This window comes from Vanellus vanellus (assembly GCF_965231255.1).
Source record: "Vanellus vanellus genome assembly, contig: HAP1_SCAFFOLD_668, whole genome shotgun sequence".
NCBI lineage: Eukaryota > Metazoa > Chordata > Aves > Charadriiformes > Charadriidae > Vanellus > Vanellus vanellus.
The window spans coordinates 1-20,197 of NW_028128227.1; the positions used below are offsets into that span (position 1 = coordinate 1).

A 20,197-nucleotide genomic window follows, 5' to 3' on the forward strand; every position below is an offset into this window, starting at 1 on the left:
CCCCTCACCCTGGCCGGGGGGGGGGGGGAGGGTTTTTTTTGGGGGGGAAAAAGGGGGTTTTTGGGGGAAAAAAGGGGGTTTTGGGGCAGAATTGGGGGTTTTTGGGGGGAAAAGGGGGTTTTGGGGCAGAATTGGTGTTTTTTTGGGGGGAAATGGGGGGTTTTGGGGGGAAATTGGGGGATTTTGGGGGGTATTGGGGGTTTTGGGGGAAAATTGCACTTTTTTGGGGGGGAAATGGGGGTTTTGGGGAGAAAAGTGGATTTTGGGGGGAAAAAAGGGGGATTTGGGGGAAAATTTGGGGTTTTGGGGGGAAATTGCACTTTTTTTGGGGGAGAAATGTTTTTTTTGGGGGGAAATTGGGGCCTTTGGGGTGAAATTGCACTTTTTTGGGGGGAAATGGGGGGTTTGGGGGGGAAATTGGGGGATTTTGGGGCGAATTGGGGCCTTTGGGGTGAAATTGCACTTTTTTGGGGGGGAAATTGATGGTTTTTAGGGGGAAATTGATGTTTTTTGGGGGGAAATTGGGACTTTTTGGGGGAGAAGGGGTTTTGGGGGCAGAATTGGTGTTTTTTTGGGGGGATTTTGGGGGGGAATTGGGGCCTTTGGGGTGTAATTGCACTTTTTGGGGGGAAATGGGGGTTTTAGGGGGAAATTGACGTTTTTTGGGGGGAAATTGGGGCCTTTGGGGGGAAATTGCACTTTTTTGGGGGGGAAATGGGGGTTTTGGGGGGAAATTGATGTTTTTTGGGGGGAATTGGGACTCTTTGGGGGAAAAGTGGATTTTGGGGCAGAATTGGGTTTTTTGGGGGGGAAATGGGTTTTTGGGGGGAAATTGGGGGGTTTTGGGGCGAATTGGGGCCTTTGGGGTGAAATTGCATTTTTTTGGGGGGGAAATGGGGGTTTTGGGGGGAAATTAGGGGTTTTTTAGGGGGAAATTGGGGGTTTTGGGGGGGAAAAGGGGTTTTTGGGGCAGAATTGGTGTTTTTTTGGGGGGGAAATGGGTTTTTGGGGGGAAATTGGGGGGTTTTGGGGTGAATTGGGGCCTTTGGGGGGAAATTGCACTTTTTTGGGGGGGGAAATGGGGGTTTTGGGGAGAAAAGTGGATTTTGGGGGGAAAAAAGGGGGATTTGGGGGAAAATTTGGCGTTTTGGGGGGAAATTGCACTTTTTTGGGGGAGAAATGTTTTTTTGGGGGGGAAATTGGGGCCTTTGGGGTGAAATTGCACTTTTTTGGGGGGAAATGGGGGTTTTGGGGGGAAATTGGGGGGTTTGGGGGGGAATTGGGGCCTTTGGGGGGAAATTGCACTTTTTTGGGGGGGAAATTGGGGGTATTTCAGGGTGAAATGGGACATTTGGGGCGAAATTGCAATTTTTGGGGGAAAATGGGGTTTTTGGGGTGAAATTGGGGTTTTGGGGGGGTCAAATGGGGGATTTTGGGGGGGAAATGAGTGATTTTGGGCTTTGGGGGGAGAAAATGGGGAATTTTGGGGGCGAAACGGGCGCTTTGGGGTTAAAATGGGCAATTTAGGGCAAAACGGGCAATTTTGGGGCAAAAGTGCTGATTTTGGGGGGGAGAAATGGGCAATTTTGGGGGTAAAATGGGCAAATATGGGTCAGAAAAGCCACTTTTGGGGTTCAAAATAGGGAACTTTGGGCAAAATGGGCGATTTTGGCTTAAAATGAGTAATTTAGGGCAAACCGGGTAATTTTGGGGCCAAATTGGACAATTTTAGGGCAGAACGGTCCATTTTTCAGACCGAATTGGGCAATTTTGGGGTCAGAACGGGCGATTTGGGGGATAAATGGGCAATATGCGCTCAAACGGGCAAATTTGGGCGAAAAAGGGCAATTTTGCAGCAAAACGCCCAATTTTGGGGGCAAAAATGAGGAATTTGGGGCTGAAACGAATATTCTCACGACCAAATTTGGGGGGGAAATGGGCAAAATGGGGAAAAAAAGGCCCCTTTGGGGGAAAAACGGGGAATTTGGGGGGAAAAAGGGCAAATTTGGGTCGTTCGAGGGTTAAAATTGGCAATTTAGGGCAAAACGGGGAAAATTTGGGTCAAAATGGGCAATTTGGGGGCAAAAATCACCGATTTTGGGGGCAGAGGCCGTTTTAGGGGGTTCAGGGGGTGTTTTTGGGGGCAATTTGGGGGATTTTGGGGGTCCGGAGAGTTTTTGGGGGCGATTTATGGGATTTTGGGGGTCTCGAGGTGGATTTTGGGGGGTTCAGGGGGAGTTTTTTGGGGGGAATTTGGGGGGATTTGGGGCTTCGAGTGGAATTTTGGGGGTTCAGGGAGTGATTTTGGGGCGATTTGGGAGATTTTGGGGGTCCTGAGAGTGTTTTTTGGGGCGATTTATGGGATTTTGGGGGTCTCGAGGTGGATTTTGGGGGTTCAGGGGGTGGTTTTTTGGGGGAATTTGGGGGGATTTGGGGCTTCGAGTGGAATTTTGGGGGTTCAGGGAGTGATTTTGGGGCGATTTGGGAGATTTTGGGGGTCCGGAGAGTGTTTTTTTGGAGCAATTTGTGGGATTTTGGGTCTCCAGTGGTGTTTTTTGGGGGCGATTTGTGGGATTTTGGGGGTCTCGAGGTGGATTTGGGGGGTTCAGGGTTTGTTTTTTGGGGGGAATTTGGGGGTTTTGGGGCTTCGAGTGGAATTTTGGGGGTTCAGGGAGTGATTTGGGGGTGATTTGGGGGATTTTGGGGGTCCGGAGAGTTTTTGGGGGCGATTTATGGGATTTTGGGGGTCTCGGGGTGGATTTTGGGGGGTTCAGGGGGTGTTTTTTGGGGGGAATTTGGGGGTATTTGGGGCTTCGAGTGGGATTTTTGGGGTTAAGGGAGTGATTTGGGGGCGATTTGGGGGATTTTGGGGGTCCTGAGAGTGTTTTTTGGAGCAATTTGTGGGATTTTGGGGGTCTCGAGGTGGATTTGGGGGGTTCAGGGGTTGTTTTTTGGGGGGAATTTTGGGGGATTTGGGGCTTGGAGTGGAATTTTGGGGGTTCAGGGAGTGATTTTGGGGCGATTTGGGGGATTTTGGGGGTCCGGAGAGTGTTTTTTTGGAGCAATTTGTGGGATTTTGGGTCTCCAGTGTTGTTTTTTTGGGGCGATTTGGGGGATTTTGGGGGTCTCGAGGTGGATTTTGGGGGGTTCAGGGGGAGTTTTTTTGGGGGAATTTGGGGGGATTTGGGGCTTCGAGTGGAATTTTGGGGGTTCAGGGAGTGATTTGGGGGCGATTTGGGAGATTTTGGGGTTCTGGTGGTGTTTTTTTGGGGCGATTTGTGGGATTTTGGGGGTCTCGAGGTGGATTTTGGGGGTTCAGAGGGTGTTTTTTGGGGGGAATTTGGGGGCATTTGGGGCTTCGAGTGGAATTTTGGGGGTTCAGGGAGTGATTTTGGGGCGATTTGGGGGATTTTGGGGGTCCGGAGAGTGTTTTTTTGGAGCAATTTGTGGGATTTTGGGTCTCCAGTGGTGTTTTTTGGGGGCAATTTGGGGGATTTTGGGCGTCTCGAGGTGGATTTGGGGGGTTCAGGGGGTGGTTTTGGGGGGGAATTTGGGGGATTTGGGGCTCCGAGTGGAATTTTGGGGGTTCAGGGAGTGATTTGGGGGCGATTTGGGAGATTTTGGGGGTCCAGTGGTGGTTTTTGGGGGCGATTTATGGGATTTTGGGGGTCTCGGGGTGGATTTTGGGGAGTTCAGGGGGTGTTTTTTGGGGGGAATTTGGGGGTATTTGGGGCTTCGAGTGGAATTTTGGGGGTTCAGAGAGTGATTTGGGGGCGATTTGGGAGATTTTGGGGGTCCGGAGAGTGTTTTTTTGGAGCAATTTGTGGGATTTTGGGTCTCCAATGGTGTTTTTTTGGGGCGATTTGGGGGATTTTGGGGGTCTCGGGGTGGATTTTGGGGAGTTCAGGGGGTGTTTTTTGGGGGGAATTTGGGGGGATTTGGGGCTTCGAGTGGAATTTTGGGGGTTCAGAGAGTGATTTGGGGGCGATTTGGGAGATTTTGGGGGTCCGGAGAGTGTTTTTTTGGAGCAATTTGTGGGATTTTGGGTCTCCAATGGTGTTTTTTTGGGGCGATTTGTGGGATTTTGGGGGTCTCGAGGTGGATTTTGGGGGTTCAGGGGGTGTTTTTTGGGGGGAATTTGGGGGGATTTGGGGCTTCGAGTGGAATTTTGAGGGTTCAGGGAGTGATTTTTGGGCGATTTGTGGGATTTTGGGGGTCTCGAGGTGGATTTGGGGGGTTCAGGGGTTGTTTTTTGGGGGGAATTTGGGGGTATTTGGGGCTTCGAGTGGAATTTTGGGGGTTCAGGGAGTGATTTTGGGGCGATTTGGGGGATTTTGGGGGTCCGGAGAGTGTTTTTTGGAGCAATTTGTGGGATTTTGGGTCTCCAGTGGTGTTTTTTGGGGGCAATTTGGGGGATTTTGGGTTTTCGAGGTGGATTTTGGGGGTTCAGGGGTTGTTTTTTGGGGGGAATTTGGGGGTATTTGGGGCTTCGAGTGGAATTTTGGGGGTTCAGGGATTGATTTGGGGGCGATTTGGGGGATTTTGGGGGTCCGGAGAGTGTTTTTTTGGAGCAATTTGTGGGATTTTGGGTCTCCAGTGGTGTTTTTTGGGGGCGATTTGGGGGATTTTGGGGGTCTCGAGGTGGATTTTGGGGGTTCAGGGTTTGTTTTTTGGGGGGAATTTGGGGGTTTTGGGGCTTCGAGTGGAATTTTGGGGGTTCAGGGAGTGATTTGGGGGATTTTGTGTGTCCTGAGAGTGTTTTTTGGAGCAATTTGTGGGATTTTGGGTCTCCAGTGGTGTTTTTTTGGGGCAATTTGGGGATTTTTGGTTTTCGAGGTGGATTTTGGGGGTTCAGGGGGTGTTTTTTTGGGGGAATTTTGGGGGATTTGGGGCTTCGAGTGGAATTTTGGGGGTTCAGGGAGTGATTTGGGGGCGATTTGGGAGATTTTGGGGGTCCGGAGAGTGTTTTTTTGGAGCAATTTGTGGGATTTTGGGTCTCCAGTGGTGTTTTTTTGGGGCAATTTGTGGGATTTTGGGGGTCTCGAGGTGGATTTTGGGGGTTCAGAGGGTGGTTTTTGGGGGGAATTTGGGGGGATTTGGGGCTTCGAGTGGAATTTTGGGGGTTCAGGGATTGATTTGGGGGCGATTTGGGGGATTTTGGGGGTCCGGAGAGTGTTTTTTTGGGGCGATTTGTGGGATTTTGGGGGTCTCGAGGTGGATTTTGGGGGTTCAGAGGGTGGTTTTTGCGGGGAATTTGGGGGATTTGGGGCTTCGAGTGGAATTTTGGGGGTTCAGGGAGTGATTTGGGGGCGATTTTGGGGGTCCGGAGAGTGTTTTTTTGGGGCGATTTGTGGGATTTTGGGTCTCCAGTGGTGTTTTTTGGGGGCGATTTGTGGGATTTTGGGGGTCTCGAGGTGGATTTGGGGGGTTCAGGGGTTGTTTTTTGGGGGGAATTTGGGGGGATTTGGGGCTTCGAGTGGAATTTTGGGGGTTCAGGGAGTGATTTTGGGGCAATTTGGGAGATTTTGGGGGTCCGGAGAGTGTTTTTTTGGGGCAATTTGTGGGATTTTGGGTCTCCAGTGGTGTTTTTTTGGGGCGATTTGGGGGATTTTGAGGGTCTCGAGGTGGATTTTGGGGGCTCAGGGTTTGTTTTTTGGGGGGAATTTGGGGGATTTGGGGCTTCGAGTGGAATTTTGGGGGTTCAGGGAGGGATTTTGGGGCGATTTGGGGGATTTTGGGGGTCCAGTGGTGGTTTTTTGGGGAAATTTGTGGGATTTTGGGGGTCTCGAGGTGGATTTGGGGGAGTTCAGGGTTTGTTTTTTGGGGGGAATTTGGGGGATTTGGGGCTTTGAGTGGAATTTTGGGGGTTCAGGGAGTGATTTTGGGGCAATTTGGGAGATTTTGGGTTTCCGGTGGTGGTTTTTTGGGGCGATTTATGGGATTTTGGGGGTCTCGAGGTGGATTTTGGGGGTTCAGGGGGTGGTTTTGGGGGGGAATTTTGGGGGATTTGGGGCTTCGAGTGGAATTTTGGGGGTTCAGGGAGTGATTTTGGGGCAATTTGTGGGATTTTGGGTCTCCAGTGGTGTTTTGGGGGGGCGATTTGGGGGATTTTGGGTCTCCAGTGGTGTTTTTTTTGGGGCGATTTGGGGGATTTTGGGGGTCTCGAGGTGGATTTTGGGGGTTCAGGGGGTGTTTTTTGGGGGGAATTTGGGGGGATTTGGGGGGTCTCGAGTTACAATTTTTGGGGGGGGGGGAGGGGATGACCCCCACCATGACCCCCCTTTCCCACCCCATAGGGGGCGGTGTTGGAGACGCCCTTCGGGGCGGTCAGCCTCACTTTGGGGGGGGCGCCCCGCCCCGCCCGCCCCGCCCGCCCCGCCCTCCTCACCTTCCCCGACGTCGGCCATACCCGTGAGTCCCCGCCTCTTCCTGCTCCTCCCCCTCCCCCCCTTTTTTTTTTTTTGGGGGGGGGGAGGGGGTTGGGTGGTCCCAGATGCCCCATGGGACCCCCCCCCCATCACCCTCTGCCCCATAGATGAGTCGTGTTTCGCCCCACTCTTCGCCCACGAGGAGATGCAGGAGATCGTCAAGAACTTCTTAGTGGTCCACGTGGACCCCCCCGGAATGGAGGAGGGGGCCCCCCCCTACCCCCCAGGGTGGGTGGCCCCGCCCCCCACCCCCCACCCGCCCCACACCTTCCGCCCGCCCCATTGAACCCCCCCCCAGTTGAGCCCCTTTGCCTCCCAGTTCACCCCATTGAGGCTCCGTTGACCCCCTTAACCGCCGGGTTGACCTGTTGACTCCTCCCAGTTGACCCCGTTGACCCCCAGTTGACCCAGTTGGCCCCACTGACCTCCCAGTTGACCCACTGAACCCCACTGACCCCCCAGTTGACCCCTTCTACCTCCCAGTTGACCCCATTGAGGCTCCGTTGACCCCCTTAACCGCTGGGTTGACCTGTTGACCCCTCCCAGTTGTCCCCATTGACCACCAGTTGACCCAGTTGGCCCCACTGACCTCCCAGTTGACCCACTGAACCCCACTGACCCCCCAGTTGACTGCCTTCACCTCCCAGTTCACCCCATTGAGGATCCATTGACCCCCTTAACCGCTGGGTTGACCTGTTGACCTCCCCCCAGTTGACCCCGTTGACCCCTCCCAGTTGACCCCGTTGACCCCCAGTTGACCCAGTTGGCCCCACTGAGCTCCCAGTTGACCCACTGAACCCCACTGCCCCCCCAGTTGAGCCCCTTCACCTCCCAGTTGACCCCATTGAGGCTCCATTGACCCCCTTAACCGCCGGGTTGACCTGTTGACCTCCCCCCAGTTGACCCTGTTGACCCCCAGTTGACCCAGTTGGCCCCACTGACCTCCCAGTTGACCCACTGCCCCCCCAGTTGAGCCCCTTCACCTCCCAGTTGACCCCATTGAGGCTCCGTTGACCCCCTTAACCGCTGGGTTGACCTGTTGACGCCTCCCAGTTGACCCCGTTGACCCCTCCCAGTTGACCCCGTTGACCCCCAGTTGACCCAGTTGGCCCCACAGACCTCCCAGTTGACCCACTGAACCCCACTGACCCCCCCCAGTTGAGCCCCTTCACCTCCCACTTGACCCCATTGAGGCTCCGTTGACCCCCTTAACCGCTGGGTTGACCTGTTGACCTCCCCCCAGTTGACCCCGTTGACCCCTCCCAGTTGACCCCGTTGACCCCCAGTTGACCCAGTTGGCCCCACTGAGCTCCCAGTTGACCCACTGAACCCCACTGCCCCCCCAGTTGACCCCTTCTACCTCCCAGTTGACCCCATTGAGGATCCATTGACCCCCTTAACCGCTGGGTTGACCTGTTGACCCCTCCCAGTTGTCCCCATTGACCACCAGTTGACCCAGTTGGCCCCACTGACCTCCCAGTTGACCCACTGAACCCCACTGACCCCCCCCAGTTGACCGCCTTCACCTCCCAGTTCACCCCATTGAGGCTCCATTGACCCCCTTAACCGCCGGGTTGACCTGTTGAATCCTCCCAGTTGACCCCGTTGACCCCTCCCAGTTGACCCCCAGTTGACCCAGTTGGCCCCACTGACCCCCCAGTTGACCCACTGAACCCCGCTGACTCCCCAGTTGACTCCATTAATCCCCAGTTCATCCCACTGACCCCCCAGTTGACCCCATTGAGGCTTTATTGACCCTCTTGACCACCCGGTTGACCTCTTGACTCCCCCCCAGTTGACCCCACTGACCCCCCAGTTGACCCCATTCGCCCCCAGTTGACCCCACTGACGCCCCAGTTGACCCTGTTGACCCCACTGACCCCCCCCAGTTGACCCACTTGACCCCACTGACCCCCCAGTTGACCCCACTGACCCCCCAGTTGACCCTGGTGTCCCCCTCTGACCCCATTAACCCCCAGTTGACCCCATTAACCTCCAGTTGACCCCACTGACCCCCCCAGTTAACCCTCTGTTCTCTCTGTCGACCCCGTTTGACCCCCAATTGACCCCGTTGACCCCATTGACCCCCATGTTGACCCCGTTGTCCCCGTGTGACCCCGTTGACCCCCAGTGAACCCCAGTTGACCCCCAGTGAACCCCAATTGACCCCCATTGACCCTATTGGTCCCCATTGACCTCCATTGAACCCCATTGACCCCCATTGACCTTTGGTGACCCCCAGTGACCCCCAGTGACCTCATGGACCCCCCATTGACCCCCATCGTGGCTCCACCCCATAGATCCTCTATTGAGCCCCACCTCGACAGCCATTGACCCCCCCATTGACCCCCGTTGACCCCCATTGACCTTTGGTGACCCCCAGTGACCCCCAGTGACCTCATGGACCCCCCCCTTGACCCCCATCGTGGCTTCACCCCATAGATCCTCCATTGAGCCCCACCTCGACCCCCATTGACCCCCATTGACCTCCATTGACCCCCGTTGACCCCCATTGACCTTTGGTGACCCCCAGTGACCCCCATTGACCTCATGGACCCCCCCCTTGACCCCCATCGTGGCTTCACCCCATAGATCCCCCATTGAGCCCCACCTCGACCCCATTGAGCCCCACCTCGACCCCATTGACCCCCATTGACCCCCATTGACCTCATGGACCCCCCCCATTGCCCCCCATCGTGGCTTCACCCCATAGATCCTCCATTGAGCCCCACCTCCATCCCATCGAGCCCCACCTCGACCCCATTGACCCCCATTGACCCCCATTGACCCCCATTGACCCCCGTTGACCCCCATTGACCTTTGGTGACCCCCATTGACCCCCATTGACCTCATGGACCCCCCATTGACCCCCATCGTGGCTCCACCCCATAGATCCCCCATTGAACCCCACCTCGACCCCATTGAGCCCCACCTCGACCCCATTGACCCCCATTGACCCCCATTGACCCCCAACTGACCCCCATTGACCCCCGTTGACCCCCATTGACCTTTGGTGACCCCCCATTGACCCCCATTGACCTCATGGACCCCCTCATTGACCCCCATCGTGGCTTCACCCCATAGACCCCCCATTGAGCCCCACCTCGACCCCATTGAGCCCCATTGACCCCCCATTGACCCCCCATTGACCCCCGTTGACCCCAGTTGACCCCCATTGACCTTTGGTGACCCCCCATTGACCCCCATTGACCCCCATTGACCCCCATTGACCTTTGGTGACCCCCATTGACCCCCAGTGACCTCATGGACCCCCCATTGACCCCCATCGTGGCTCCACCCCATAGATCCTCCATTGAGCCCCACCTCCATCCCATCGAGCCCCACCTCGACCCCATTGACCCCCATTGACCCCCATTGACCCCCATTGACCCCCGTTGACCCCCATTGACCTTTGGTGACCCCCATTGACCCCCATTGACCTCATGGACCCCCCATTGACCCCCATCGTGGCTCCACCCCATAGATCCCCCATTGAACCCCACCTCGACCCCATCGAGCCCCACCTCGACCCCATTGACCCCCATTGACCCCCATTGAACCCCATTGACCCCCGTTGACCCCCATTGACCCCCATTGACCTTTGGTGACCCCCATTGACCCCCATTGACCTCATGGACCCCCCCATTGACCCCCATCGTGGCTTCACCCCATAGATCCTCCATTGAGCCCCACCTCGACCCCATTGACCCCCATTGACCTCCATTGACCCCGTTGACCCCCCCGTGACCCCCCTCCCCCCCACCTCCTCCTCCGCCCCTCCCCCCCCCCCCCCAACAGGTACCAGTACCCCTCACTGGAGCAACTGGCCGAGATGATCCCCTGTATCCTCCAGTACCTCAAGTGAGTTGGGGGGCGCCCCATAGCGGGGGGGGGGGTGTGTGGGGTGGGGTGGGGGGAGGGGGGTCAGGACCAGTTGGACCTTGACCTTGTCCCCCTCCCCCTCCCAGTGTCACCAGCATCATCGGGATGGGGGTGGGGGCCGGCGCCTTCGTCCTGGCGAAATTTGGGGTGAGTTGTGGGGGGGTGGGAGGGAGTGGGGGAGGTCGCTATGGGGCTGGAGGGGGTCGCTATGGGGCTGGGGGTGGTCGGTGTGGGGCTGGAGAAGGTTGGAGGGACCTCTTGGTCGGGAAGGTGGGGGTCGCTGTGGGTCTGGAGGGGTCTTGGGGGGCTTCTGTGGGGCTGAGGGGGTCGCTATGGGGCTGGGGGTGGTCGCTATGGGTCTGGAGGGGGTCGCTATGGGGCTGGGGGTGTTCGCTGTGGGTCTGGAGAAGGTTTGAGGAACCTCTTGGTTGGGAACGTGGAGGGGTTCTGTGGGGCTGAGGAGGTCGCTATGGGGCTGGGGGTGGTCGCTATGGGGCTGGGGGTGGTCGCTATGGGTCTGGAGGGTGTCGCTATGGGGCTGAAGGGGGTCGCTATGGGGCTGGGGGTGGTCGGTGTGGGGCTGGAGAAGGTCGGAGGGACCTCTTGGTCGGGAAGGTGGGGGTCGCTGTGGGTCTGGAGGGGTCTTGGGGGGTTTCTGTGGGGCCGAGTGGGTCGCTATGGGGCTGGGGGTGGTCGCTATGGGGCTGGGGGTGGTCGCTATGGGGCTGGAGGGGGTCGCTATGGGGCTGGGGGTGTTCGCTGTGGGTCTGGAGAAGGTTTGAGGAACCTCTTGGTTGGGAACGTGGGGGGGTTCTGTGGGGCTGAGGAGGTCGCTATGGGGCTGGGGGTGGTCGCTATGGGTCTGGAGGGTGTTGCTGTGGGTCTGGAGGGTGGTCGCTATGGGTCTGGAGGGGGTCGCTATGGGGCTGGGGGTGGTCGCTGTGGGTCTGGAGAAGGTTTGAGGAACCTCTTGGTTGGGAACGTGGAGGTCCCTATGGGTCTGGAGGGGTCTTGGGGGGGTTCTGTGGGGCCGAGGAGGTCGCTATGGGGCCGGGGGGTGGGTGTGGGGCTGGAGGTGACCTCCCCGCCCCACGGCTGCCCCATAGCTGCTTCACCCCGAGGCTGTGGAGGGACTGGTGCTGGTGAACATCGACCCCCAGGCCAAGGGCTGGATGGACTGGGCGGCGCACAAGGTGGGCGGGGCCGGAGGGGGGCGTGGCCACAAAGGGGGCGGGACCTCCCCCCCAAAAAGGGGGCGGGGTCTGGGTGGGTTGGGGGAGGGGCGGGTCTCCAAAGAGGGGAGGGGGGGGATGGGGTCAGCTCCGGGCGGTCTATGGGGCTGCTATGGGTCACTTATGGGTCTCTATGGGTCACTTATGGGTCTCCATGGAGCTATGGGTCACTTATGGGTCACCTATGGGTCTCTATGGGTCACTTATGGGTCACCTATGGGGTCCTGTGGGTCTCCATGGAGCTATGGGTCAGCTATGGGTCACTTATGGGTCTCCTATGGGGCTCCTGTGGGTCTCCATGGAGCTATGGGTCACCTATGGGTCACTTATGGGTCACCTATGGGTCTCTATGGGTCACTTATGGGTCTCCTATGGGGCTCCTGTGGGTCTCCATGGAGCTATGGGTCACCTATGGGTCACTTATGGGTCCTCTATGGGGTCCTGTGGGTCTCCATGGAGCTATGGGTCAGCTATGGGTCACTTATGGGTCTCTATGGGTCACTTATGGGTCTCCTATGGGGCTCCTGTGGGTCTCCATGGAGCTATGGGTCCCCTATGGGTCACTTATGGGTCTCCATGGAGCTATGGGTCACCTATGGGTCACCTATGGGTCACCTATGGGTCTTCTATGGGTCTCCATGGAGCTATGGGTCAGCTATGGGTCACTTATGGGTCTCTATGGGTCACTTATGGGTCTTCTATGGGTCTCCATGGAGCTATGGGTCAGCTATGGGTCACTTATGGGTCTCCTATGGGTCTGCTGTGGGTCTCCATGGAGCTGTGGGTCACCTATGGGTCTCTATGGGTCACTTATGGGTCTCCTATGGGGCTCCTGTGGGTCTCCATGGAGCTATGGGTCACCTATGGGTCACTTATGGGTCACCTATGGGTCTCTATGGGTCACTTATGGGTCTCCTATGGGTCTCCTATGGGTCTCCATGGAGCTATGGGTCACCTATGGGTCACTTATGGGTCCTCTATGGGGTCCTGTGGGTCTCCATGGAGCTATGGGTCAGCTATGGGTCACTTATGGGTCTCTATGGGTCACTTATGGGTCTCCTATGGGGCTCCTGTGGGTCTCCATGGAGCTATGGGTCCCCTATGGGTCACTTATGGGTCTCCATGGAGCTATGGGTCACCTATGGGTCACCTATGGGTCACCTATGGGTCACCTATGGGTCTTCTATGGGTCTCCATGGAGCTATGGGTCAGCTATGGGTCACTTATGGGTCTCTATGGGTCACTTATGGGTCTTCTATGGGTCTCCATGGAGCTATGGGTCAGCTATGGGTCACTTATGGGTCTCTATGGGTCACTTATGGGTCTCCTATGGGTCTCCTATGGGTCTCCATGGAGCTGTGGGTCACTTATGGGTCACTTATGGGTCAGCTATGGGTCACTTATGGGTCACTTATGGGTCTCCTATGGGTCTCCTATGGGTCTCCATGGAGCTGTGGGTCACTTATGGGTCACCTATGGGTCTCTATGGGTCACCTATGAGTCACTTATGGGTCTCCATAGTGCTGTGGGTCACTTATGGGTCTCTATGGGTCACTTATGGGTCTCCTATGGGTCTCCTATGGGTCTCCTATGGGTCTCCATGGAGCTGTGGGTCACTTATGGGTCACTTATGGGTCAGCTATGGGTCACTTATGGGTCTCCTATGGGTCTCCTATGGGTCTCCATGGAGCTGTGGGTCACTTATGGGTCACCTATGGGTCTCTATGGGTCACCTATGAGTCACTTATGGGTCTCCATAGTGCTGTGGGTCACTTATGGGTCTCTATGGGTCACTTATGGGTCTCCTATGGGTCTCCATGGAGCTATGGGTCCCCTATGGGTCAGCTATGGGTCCCCTATGGGTCGCCGTGGGTGGCCGTGGGTGGCTGTGGGTCCCACGGCTGTCGCTCCCCACAGCTGACGGGACTGACCTCCTCCACCACCGAGATGATCCTCAGCCACCTCTTCACCCAGGTGGGGCGGGGGCACTTGGGGGGCGCTTGGGGGGCACTTGGGGGGCACTTGGGGGGCACTTGGGGGGCTGAGGGGGCACTTGGGGGGCGCTTGGGGGGCTGAGGGGGCACTTGGGGGGCACTTGGGGGGCGCTTGGGGGGTTGGGGGGCACTTGGGGGGCACTTGGGGGGCGCTTGGGGGGCTGAGAGGGCACTTGGGGGGCGCTTGGGGGGCGCTTGGGGGGCGCTTGGGGGGTTGGGGGGCGCTTGGGGGGCTGAGGGGGCACTTGGGGGGTTGGGGGGCACTTGTGGGGCACTCGGGGGGCACTTGAAGGGCACTTGTGGGGCGGAGGGCACTTAGGGGCACTTGTGGGTCTGAGGGGCCACTTATGGGTCCGAGTGGTCACTTATGGGTCTGAGGGGGCACTTATGGGTCTGAGGGACCACTTATGGGTCTGAGTGGCCACTTATGGGTCTGAGGGCACTTATGGGTCCCAGAGGTCACTTATGGGTCCGAGTGGTCACTTATGGGTCTGAGGGCCACTTATGGGTCTGAGGGGCCACTTATGGGTCTGAGGGGCACTTATGGGTCTGAGCGGCCACTTATGGGTCTCAGTGGTCACTTATGGGTCTGAGCGGCCACTTATGGGTCTGAGGGCACTTATGGGTCCCAGAGGTCACTTATGGGTCTGAGGAGCAACTTATGGGTCCGAGGGGCACTTATGGGTCTGAGGGGTCACTTATGGGTCCGAGTGGTCACTTATGGGTCTGAGGGGCCACTTATGGGTCTGAGGGGCACTTATGGGTCCCAGAGGTCACTTATGGGTCTGAGTGGTCACTTATGGGTCTGAGGGGCACTTATGGGTCTGAGGGACCACTTATGGGTCTGAGGGGCCACTTATGGGTCTCAGTGGTCACTTATGGGTCTGAGGGGCACTTATGGGTCCCAGAGGTCACTTATGGGTCTGAGTGGTCACTTATGGGTCTGAGGGGCACTTATGGGTCTGAGGGACCACTTATGGGTCTGAGGGGCCACTTATGGGTCCCAGAGGTCACTTATGGGTCTGAGGGGCCACTTATGGGTCCCAGAGGTCACTTATGGGTCCGAGTGGTCACTTATGGGTCTGAGGGGCACTTATGGGTCTCAGGGGCCACTTATGGGTCCGAGTGGTCACTTATGGGTCCCAGAGGTCACTTATGGGTCTGAGGGGCACTTATGGGTCTGAGGGGTCACTTATGGGTCCGAGTGGTCACTTATGGGTCCGAGGGGCCACTTATGGGTCTGAGGGGCCACTTATGGGTCCCAGAGGTCACTTATGGGTCTGAGGGACCACTTATGGGTCGGGGGTGACGGGGGCGCCCCTCCCCCCAGGCGGAGCTCTCGGCCGCCCCTCCCCCGGTGCAGCGGTGCCGCCAGAGACTGGGGGCGACGCCCAACGCCCCTCTGCTGTGGGCCATGTACAACAGGTACTGGGAGCACTGGGAGGCACTGGGAGGGACTGGGAGGCACTGGGAGGGGGTTTGGGGGGGACTGGGAGGGACTGGGAGGGCACTGGGGGGGACTGGGAGGGGGTTGGGGGGCACTGGGAGGGACTGGGAGGGATCTGGGGGGCACTGGGAGGGACTGGGAGGGACTGGGAGGGGTTTGGGGGGGACTGGGAGGGAGTTTCTGGGAGACTGGGGGGCACTGGGAGGGACTGGGAGGGACTGGGAGGGCTTTGGGGGGCATTGGAGGGACTGGGAGGGCACTGGGGGGCACTGGGAGGGCACTGGGCCATACTGGGAGGGGACTGGGCCATACTGGGTGGGACCGGGAGGGGCTTTGGGGGCACTGGGAGGGCACTGGGCCATACTGGGCGGGACTGGGCCATACTGGGAGGGGGTTTGGGGGCACTGGGAGGGACTGGGAGGGGCTTTGGGGGCACTGGGAGGGCACTGGGCCATACTGGGAGGGACTGGGAGGGGCTTTGGGGGCACTGGGAGTGGACTGGGCCATACTGGGAGGGGACTGGGCCATACTGGGAGGGACTGGGAGGGGCTTTGGGGGCAGTGGGAGGGCACTGGGCCATACTGGGAGGGGCTTTGGGGGCACTGGGAGGGACTGGGCCATACTGGGAGGGACTGGGAGGGGGTTTGGGGCACTGGGAGGGCACTGGGCCATACTGGGAGTGGGTTTGGGGACAGTGGGAGGGCACTGGGCCATAGTGGGAGGGGACTGGGCTATACTGGGAGGGACTGGGAGGGGCTTTGGGGGCACTGGGAGGGCACTGGGCCATACTGGGAGGGGGTTTGGGGGCACTGGGAGGGACTGGGCCATACTGGGAGGGACTGGGAGGGGGTTTGGGGACACTGGGAGGGACTGGGCCATACTGGGAGGGACCGGGAGGGGCTTTGGGGGCACTGGGAGGGCACTGGGCCATACTGGGAGGGGACTGGGCCATACTGGGAGGGACCGGGAGGGGCTTTGGGGGCACTGGGAGTGGACTGGGCCATACTGGGAGGGGACTGGGCCATACTGGGAGGGACTGGGAGGGGCTTTGGGGGCACTGGGAGGGACTGGGCTGTACTGGGAGGGGACTGGGAGGGGCTTTGGGGGCAGTGGGAGGGCACTGGGCCATACTGGGAGGGGCTTTGGGGGCACTGGGAGGGACTGGGCTGTACTGGGAGGGGACTGGGAGGGGCTTTGGGGGCAGTGGGAGGGCACTGGGCCATACTGGGAGGGGCTTTGGGGGCACTGGGAGGGCACTGGGCCATACTGGGAGGGGACTGGGCCGTACTGGGAGCCCCCTCCCCGCAGCCGCGGTGACCTGGGCCTGGAGCGCAGTGGGGGCGGAGCCCTCCGGTGAGTGACCTCTGACCCCCCCATGACCTCTGACCCCTCCCCGTGACCTTTGACCCCCAAATGACCTCTGACCCCCCCTCTCCCCCCCCCCCCCCCAGTTGCCCCGTCCTACTGGTGGTGGGCGACAACTCCCCCCACGAGGACGCGGTGGTGAGTGACATCATCGATGACATCATCCCCCCACCCCCCCCGGCGCCACGTGACCTCTGGCCCCGCCCCGCTGTGACGTCACGTGGCCCCTCCCCCTCCCCCCATAGGTGGAGTGCAACGCGAAGCTCGACCCCACCCAGACCTCCTTCCTCAAGGTGACCTTTGACCCCGCCCCCCGGCCACGCCCCCCTCTGCTTGGCCACGCCCCCCTCCTCTGAGGACACGCCCCCTCCTCTTTGGCCACGCCCCCTCCTCCTCTTTGACACCCCCCCCCCCCCCCATGGCAGAGGGGGCAGCCCCAGTGTAGGGCTCTTTGGCCACGCCCCTCTCCTCTTTGGCCACGCCCCCTGCTCTGAGGACACGCCCCCTTCTCTTTGGCCACGCCCCCTCCTCCTCTTTGACACCCGCCCCCCCCATGGTGGAGTGGGGCAGCCCCAGTGTAGGGCTCTTTGGCCACGCCCCCTCTGCTTGGCCACGCCCCCTCCTCTGAGGACACGCCCCCTCCTGTTTGGACACGCCCCATCCTCCCTAGCCACACCCCCAGCAATGCCCACCCTCCTCCTTGGCCACGCCCCCTCCTCTTCGGCCACACCCCCTGCTTTCTGGCCACGCCCCCTCCTCCCCGCCCTTCCCACCCCCTCTTTGGCCACGCCCCTCCTCCCTAGCCACGCCTCCTCCTCCATGACCACGCCCCTCCTCTTTGGCCACGCCCCCTCCTCTCTGCCCCTCCTCTTTGGCCACGCCCCCTCGCTGCCCCTCCCACCCCCATTTGGCCACGCCCCCCCTCCTTGGCCACGCCCCCTCCTCTTCGACCACGCCCCCTCCTCTCTGCCCCCCCCTTTGGCCACACCCCTCCTCATTGGCCACGCCCCCTCCCCCTTGCCCACCCCCCCCATGTCTACGCCCCTCCTCTTTGGCCACCCCCCCCCTTCTCCCTGGCCACGCCCCCTCCTCCTTGGCCACGCCCCCATGACCACGCCCCTCCTCGTTGGCCACGCCCCCTCCTCCTCTTTTAACCACACCCCCCCCCCCTTATTGCAGATGGCGGACGGAGGGGGGCAGCCCCAGCTCAGCCAGGTGAGGGGTCAAAGGTCACGGGGTCAAGGTCAGGGGTCACCCGGGGTCAAGGTCGGGGGCTCACGTGGGGGGTGGGGGTGGGGGAGGTCAAAGGTCATGGAGGGATATATGGGGGGTGGGGAGGGGGTATATGGGGGGGTGGGGGGGCGGAGGGGCTCAGGGGTCACCTGGGGTCAAGGTCGGGGTCAGAGGTCACCTGGGGGTCAAAGGTCACACGGGGTCAAGGTCAGGGGTCACTTGGGGTCAAGGGTGGGGGTGGGAGGTCAAAGGTCATGGGGGTTATACGGGGGTGGGGGGAGACGGAGGGGTCAGAGGTCACGTGGGGTCAAGACCGGGGGGTCAGAGGTCACGTGGGGTCAAGGTCAGGGGTCAGAGGTCACGTGGGGTCAAGGTCATGGGGGTGGGTCAAAGGTCAGGGGGCAAAAATTGGGGGGGGGGGGGGGGGAGGGGGAGGTCAGAGCCCAATGGCATTGGGAGGGGGCAGAAGGACCCAGGGGAGGCGTGGGCGTGGCTTGGAGGGAGGGGGCGTGGCTTGGAGGAGGGGGGCGTGGCCTCCAGCCTTGGCCACGCCCCCCCCCGCAGCCGGCAAAGCTGACGGAGGCGTTCAAGTACTTCGTGCAGGGAATGGGCTACAGTGAGTACGGGGGGGGGTAATTAGCGCTAATTAGGGGTAATTAAGAGGCGGGGGGTCATTAATATTCAGGGAGGGGCGGGGATATGCAAATGAGGGGGTTATATCCCCCTTCAGGGTCTTAATTGCCCCTCCCGGGGGGGGGAGAAGGGGTAATTTATGGGGGGGAATCGCCCCCTCGGGGGGTGATTAACGGCATTCGGGGGGTAATTAAGGGCCTCGGTGGGGTAATTAACGGTCTCCGGGGGTAATTAATTACCCCGGGGGGGGGGATTAGGGGTGTAAAGGGGTAATTAGCCCCTCCGCAGGTCATTAATTGGGGGAAGCAGCACTTTCTGGGGGTAAATCCCAATTCGGGGAGGAATTAATTTGCCCCGAGGTGGTAATTAATACCCCCCCCCCCTCCCGGGATTAATTACCCCCGAGTTAATTACTATTGTGGGAGAGGTTAATTAATTGGGGGGGGGGGGGGGGGAGAAGTGATGCTCTCGGGGGGGTAAAGCCCACCGGGGGGGGGGTAATTAATGCCCAATGGGGGGTAATTAGTGCCCCCTGAGGGGGGTAATTAACCCCCCCGCGGGGGGTAATTAGTGCCCCGGTGGGTAATTACCCCCCTCCGGGGTAATTAACCCCCCCCCGGACCCTCCCCCCCCCCCCCCCCCAGTCCCCCACGTCCTGGACCGGAAGCGCAGTGTGGGGCCAGGTAGGGGGGAGGGGGTGTGACGTCATCAGTGATGTCACGCGTGAGGTCACAGCCCTCCGCCCGCTCACGCGTGATGTCACCGCCCCACCCCCCACCCCCTCGTGAGGTCACGTGTGATGTCACAACCACCTCTTCTCCCCCCCCTTCCCTTGGGGTGCACATGGGGGGCGTGGCTTAGGGGAGGGGGGGCGTGGCTTAGGGGGAGGGGGCGTGGCCCAGACTAACCCCACAGGGGGCGCGGCTTGCTGGCGAGGGGGCGTGGCCTAATAAAGGGGGCGTGGCCCGGGCCAGTCTCCCCCCCGCTCTAACACCACTGGGGGCTGCTGGGGGGGGCGTGGCCTGCGCGAAGGGGGCGTGGCCTGCGCGAAGGGGGCGTGCCCCCGCGCAGTGGGGGCGTGGCTTAGGCGCGGGGGCGTGGCCTGGGGGACTCACCCAGCGCACTAAACCCCACTGGGGGCGTGGCCTAAGGAAGGGGGTGGGATGTGGGGCTTGTGGGCGTGGCCTACACTCAGGGGGCGTGGCCTAACGCTTGCGGGCGTGGCTTAGGAGCGGTGGGCGTGGCTTGAGGGGCTCTTCCCCTGCACTAACCCCACTGGGGGGTATGTGTTGTATGAGCGAAGGGGCGTGGCCTAAAGGTAAGGGGCGTGGCCTGTGGATTGTGGGCGTGGTCTAGGAGCAGGGGGCGTGGTCTAGGAGCAGGGGGCGTGGCCTGAGACAGCTCTCAGCACTCCCCCTCCCAATAAGGGCTACTGGTGGGGGGGTGTGGGTGGGGTTTAATGCCAAGGGGGCGTGGCTAGCGAGCCGGGGGCGTGGCTAGCGAGCCAGGGGGGCGTGTCCCTGACGCTAGCCCCGCCCCTCCCGGCAGTGGCGGCGGCGGCCATGACGCGCCTGTCCCGTTCCCGCACCGCCTCCCTCTCAAGCTCCGCCTCCGGGGAGGGCGAGAGGGGGCGGAGCCGGACCCTCTCCCGGGGCAGTCTGGGAGGAGGGGGCGGAGTCCCCCCCGCCCCTTGAAGGCCCCGCCCCTCCCTCCTTTTCTGGGGGGACACGCCCCCCCTGAGGCTCCGCCCCTCCTCCCCAGAAGATGACACTAAGGCATACCCCAAAAACTGCCCGTGGAGGCCCCAAAATCGACCCCCCCCCCCCCCCGCGACCCCCCTTAATTGCCCCCGGGACCCCCCAACCCCCCCCCCCGGGATGCCCAAAAATACCCCCAGGACCCCCCCCAAATCCCCCGGGATGCCCCCAAATACCCCCAGGACCCCCCCGGGACCCCCCTAATTGCCCCCGGGATCCCCCACAC

General features: G+C 60.1%; 1 protein-coding gene across 1 annotated transcript; it reads left to right on the forward strand.

Annotated features, from left to right (window-relative positions):
• The first annotated feature begins 6,192 nt into the window (after positions 1 to 6,192).
• On the forward strand, positions 6,193 to 20,192 carry LOC309684654 (protein NDRG2-like). Its single transcript, XM_082500523.1, has 13 exons — positions 6,193 to 6,411; positions 6,536 to 6,656; positions 10,227 to 10,289; positions 10,397 to 10,457; positions 11,417 to 11,503; positions 13,460 to 13,516; positions 14,867 to 14,961; positions 16,292 to 16,336; positions 16,435 to 16,486; positions 16,594 to 16,641; positions 17,528 to 17,563; positions 18,146 to 18,197; positions 19,763 to 20,192. Exons 2-13 carry the CDS (start codon positions 6,574 to 6,576, stop codon positions 19,906 to 19,908), a joined length of 825 nt encoding a protein of 274 aa, XP_082356649.1. The 5' UTR covers positions 6,193 to 6,411; positions 6,536 to 6,573; the 3' UTR covers positions 19,909 to 20,192.
• The last annotated feature ends 5 nt before the right edge of the window (positions 20,193 to 20,197 follow it).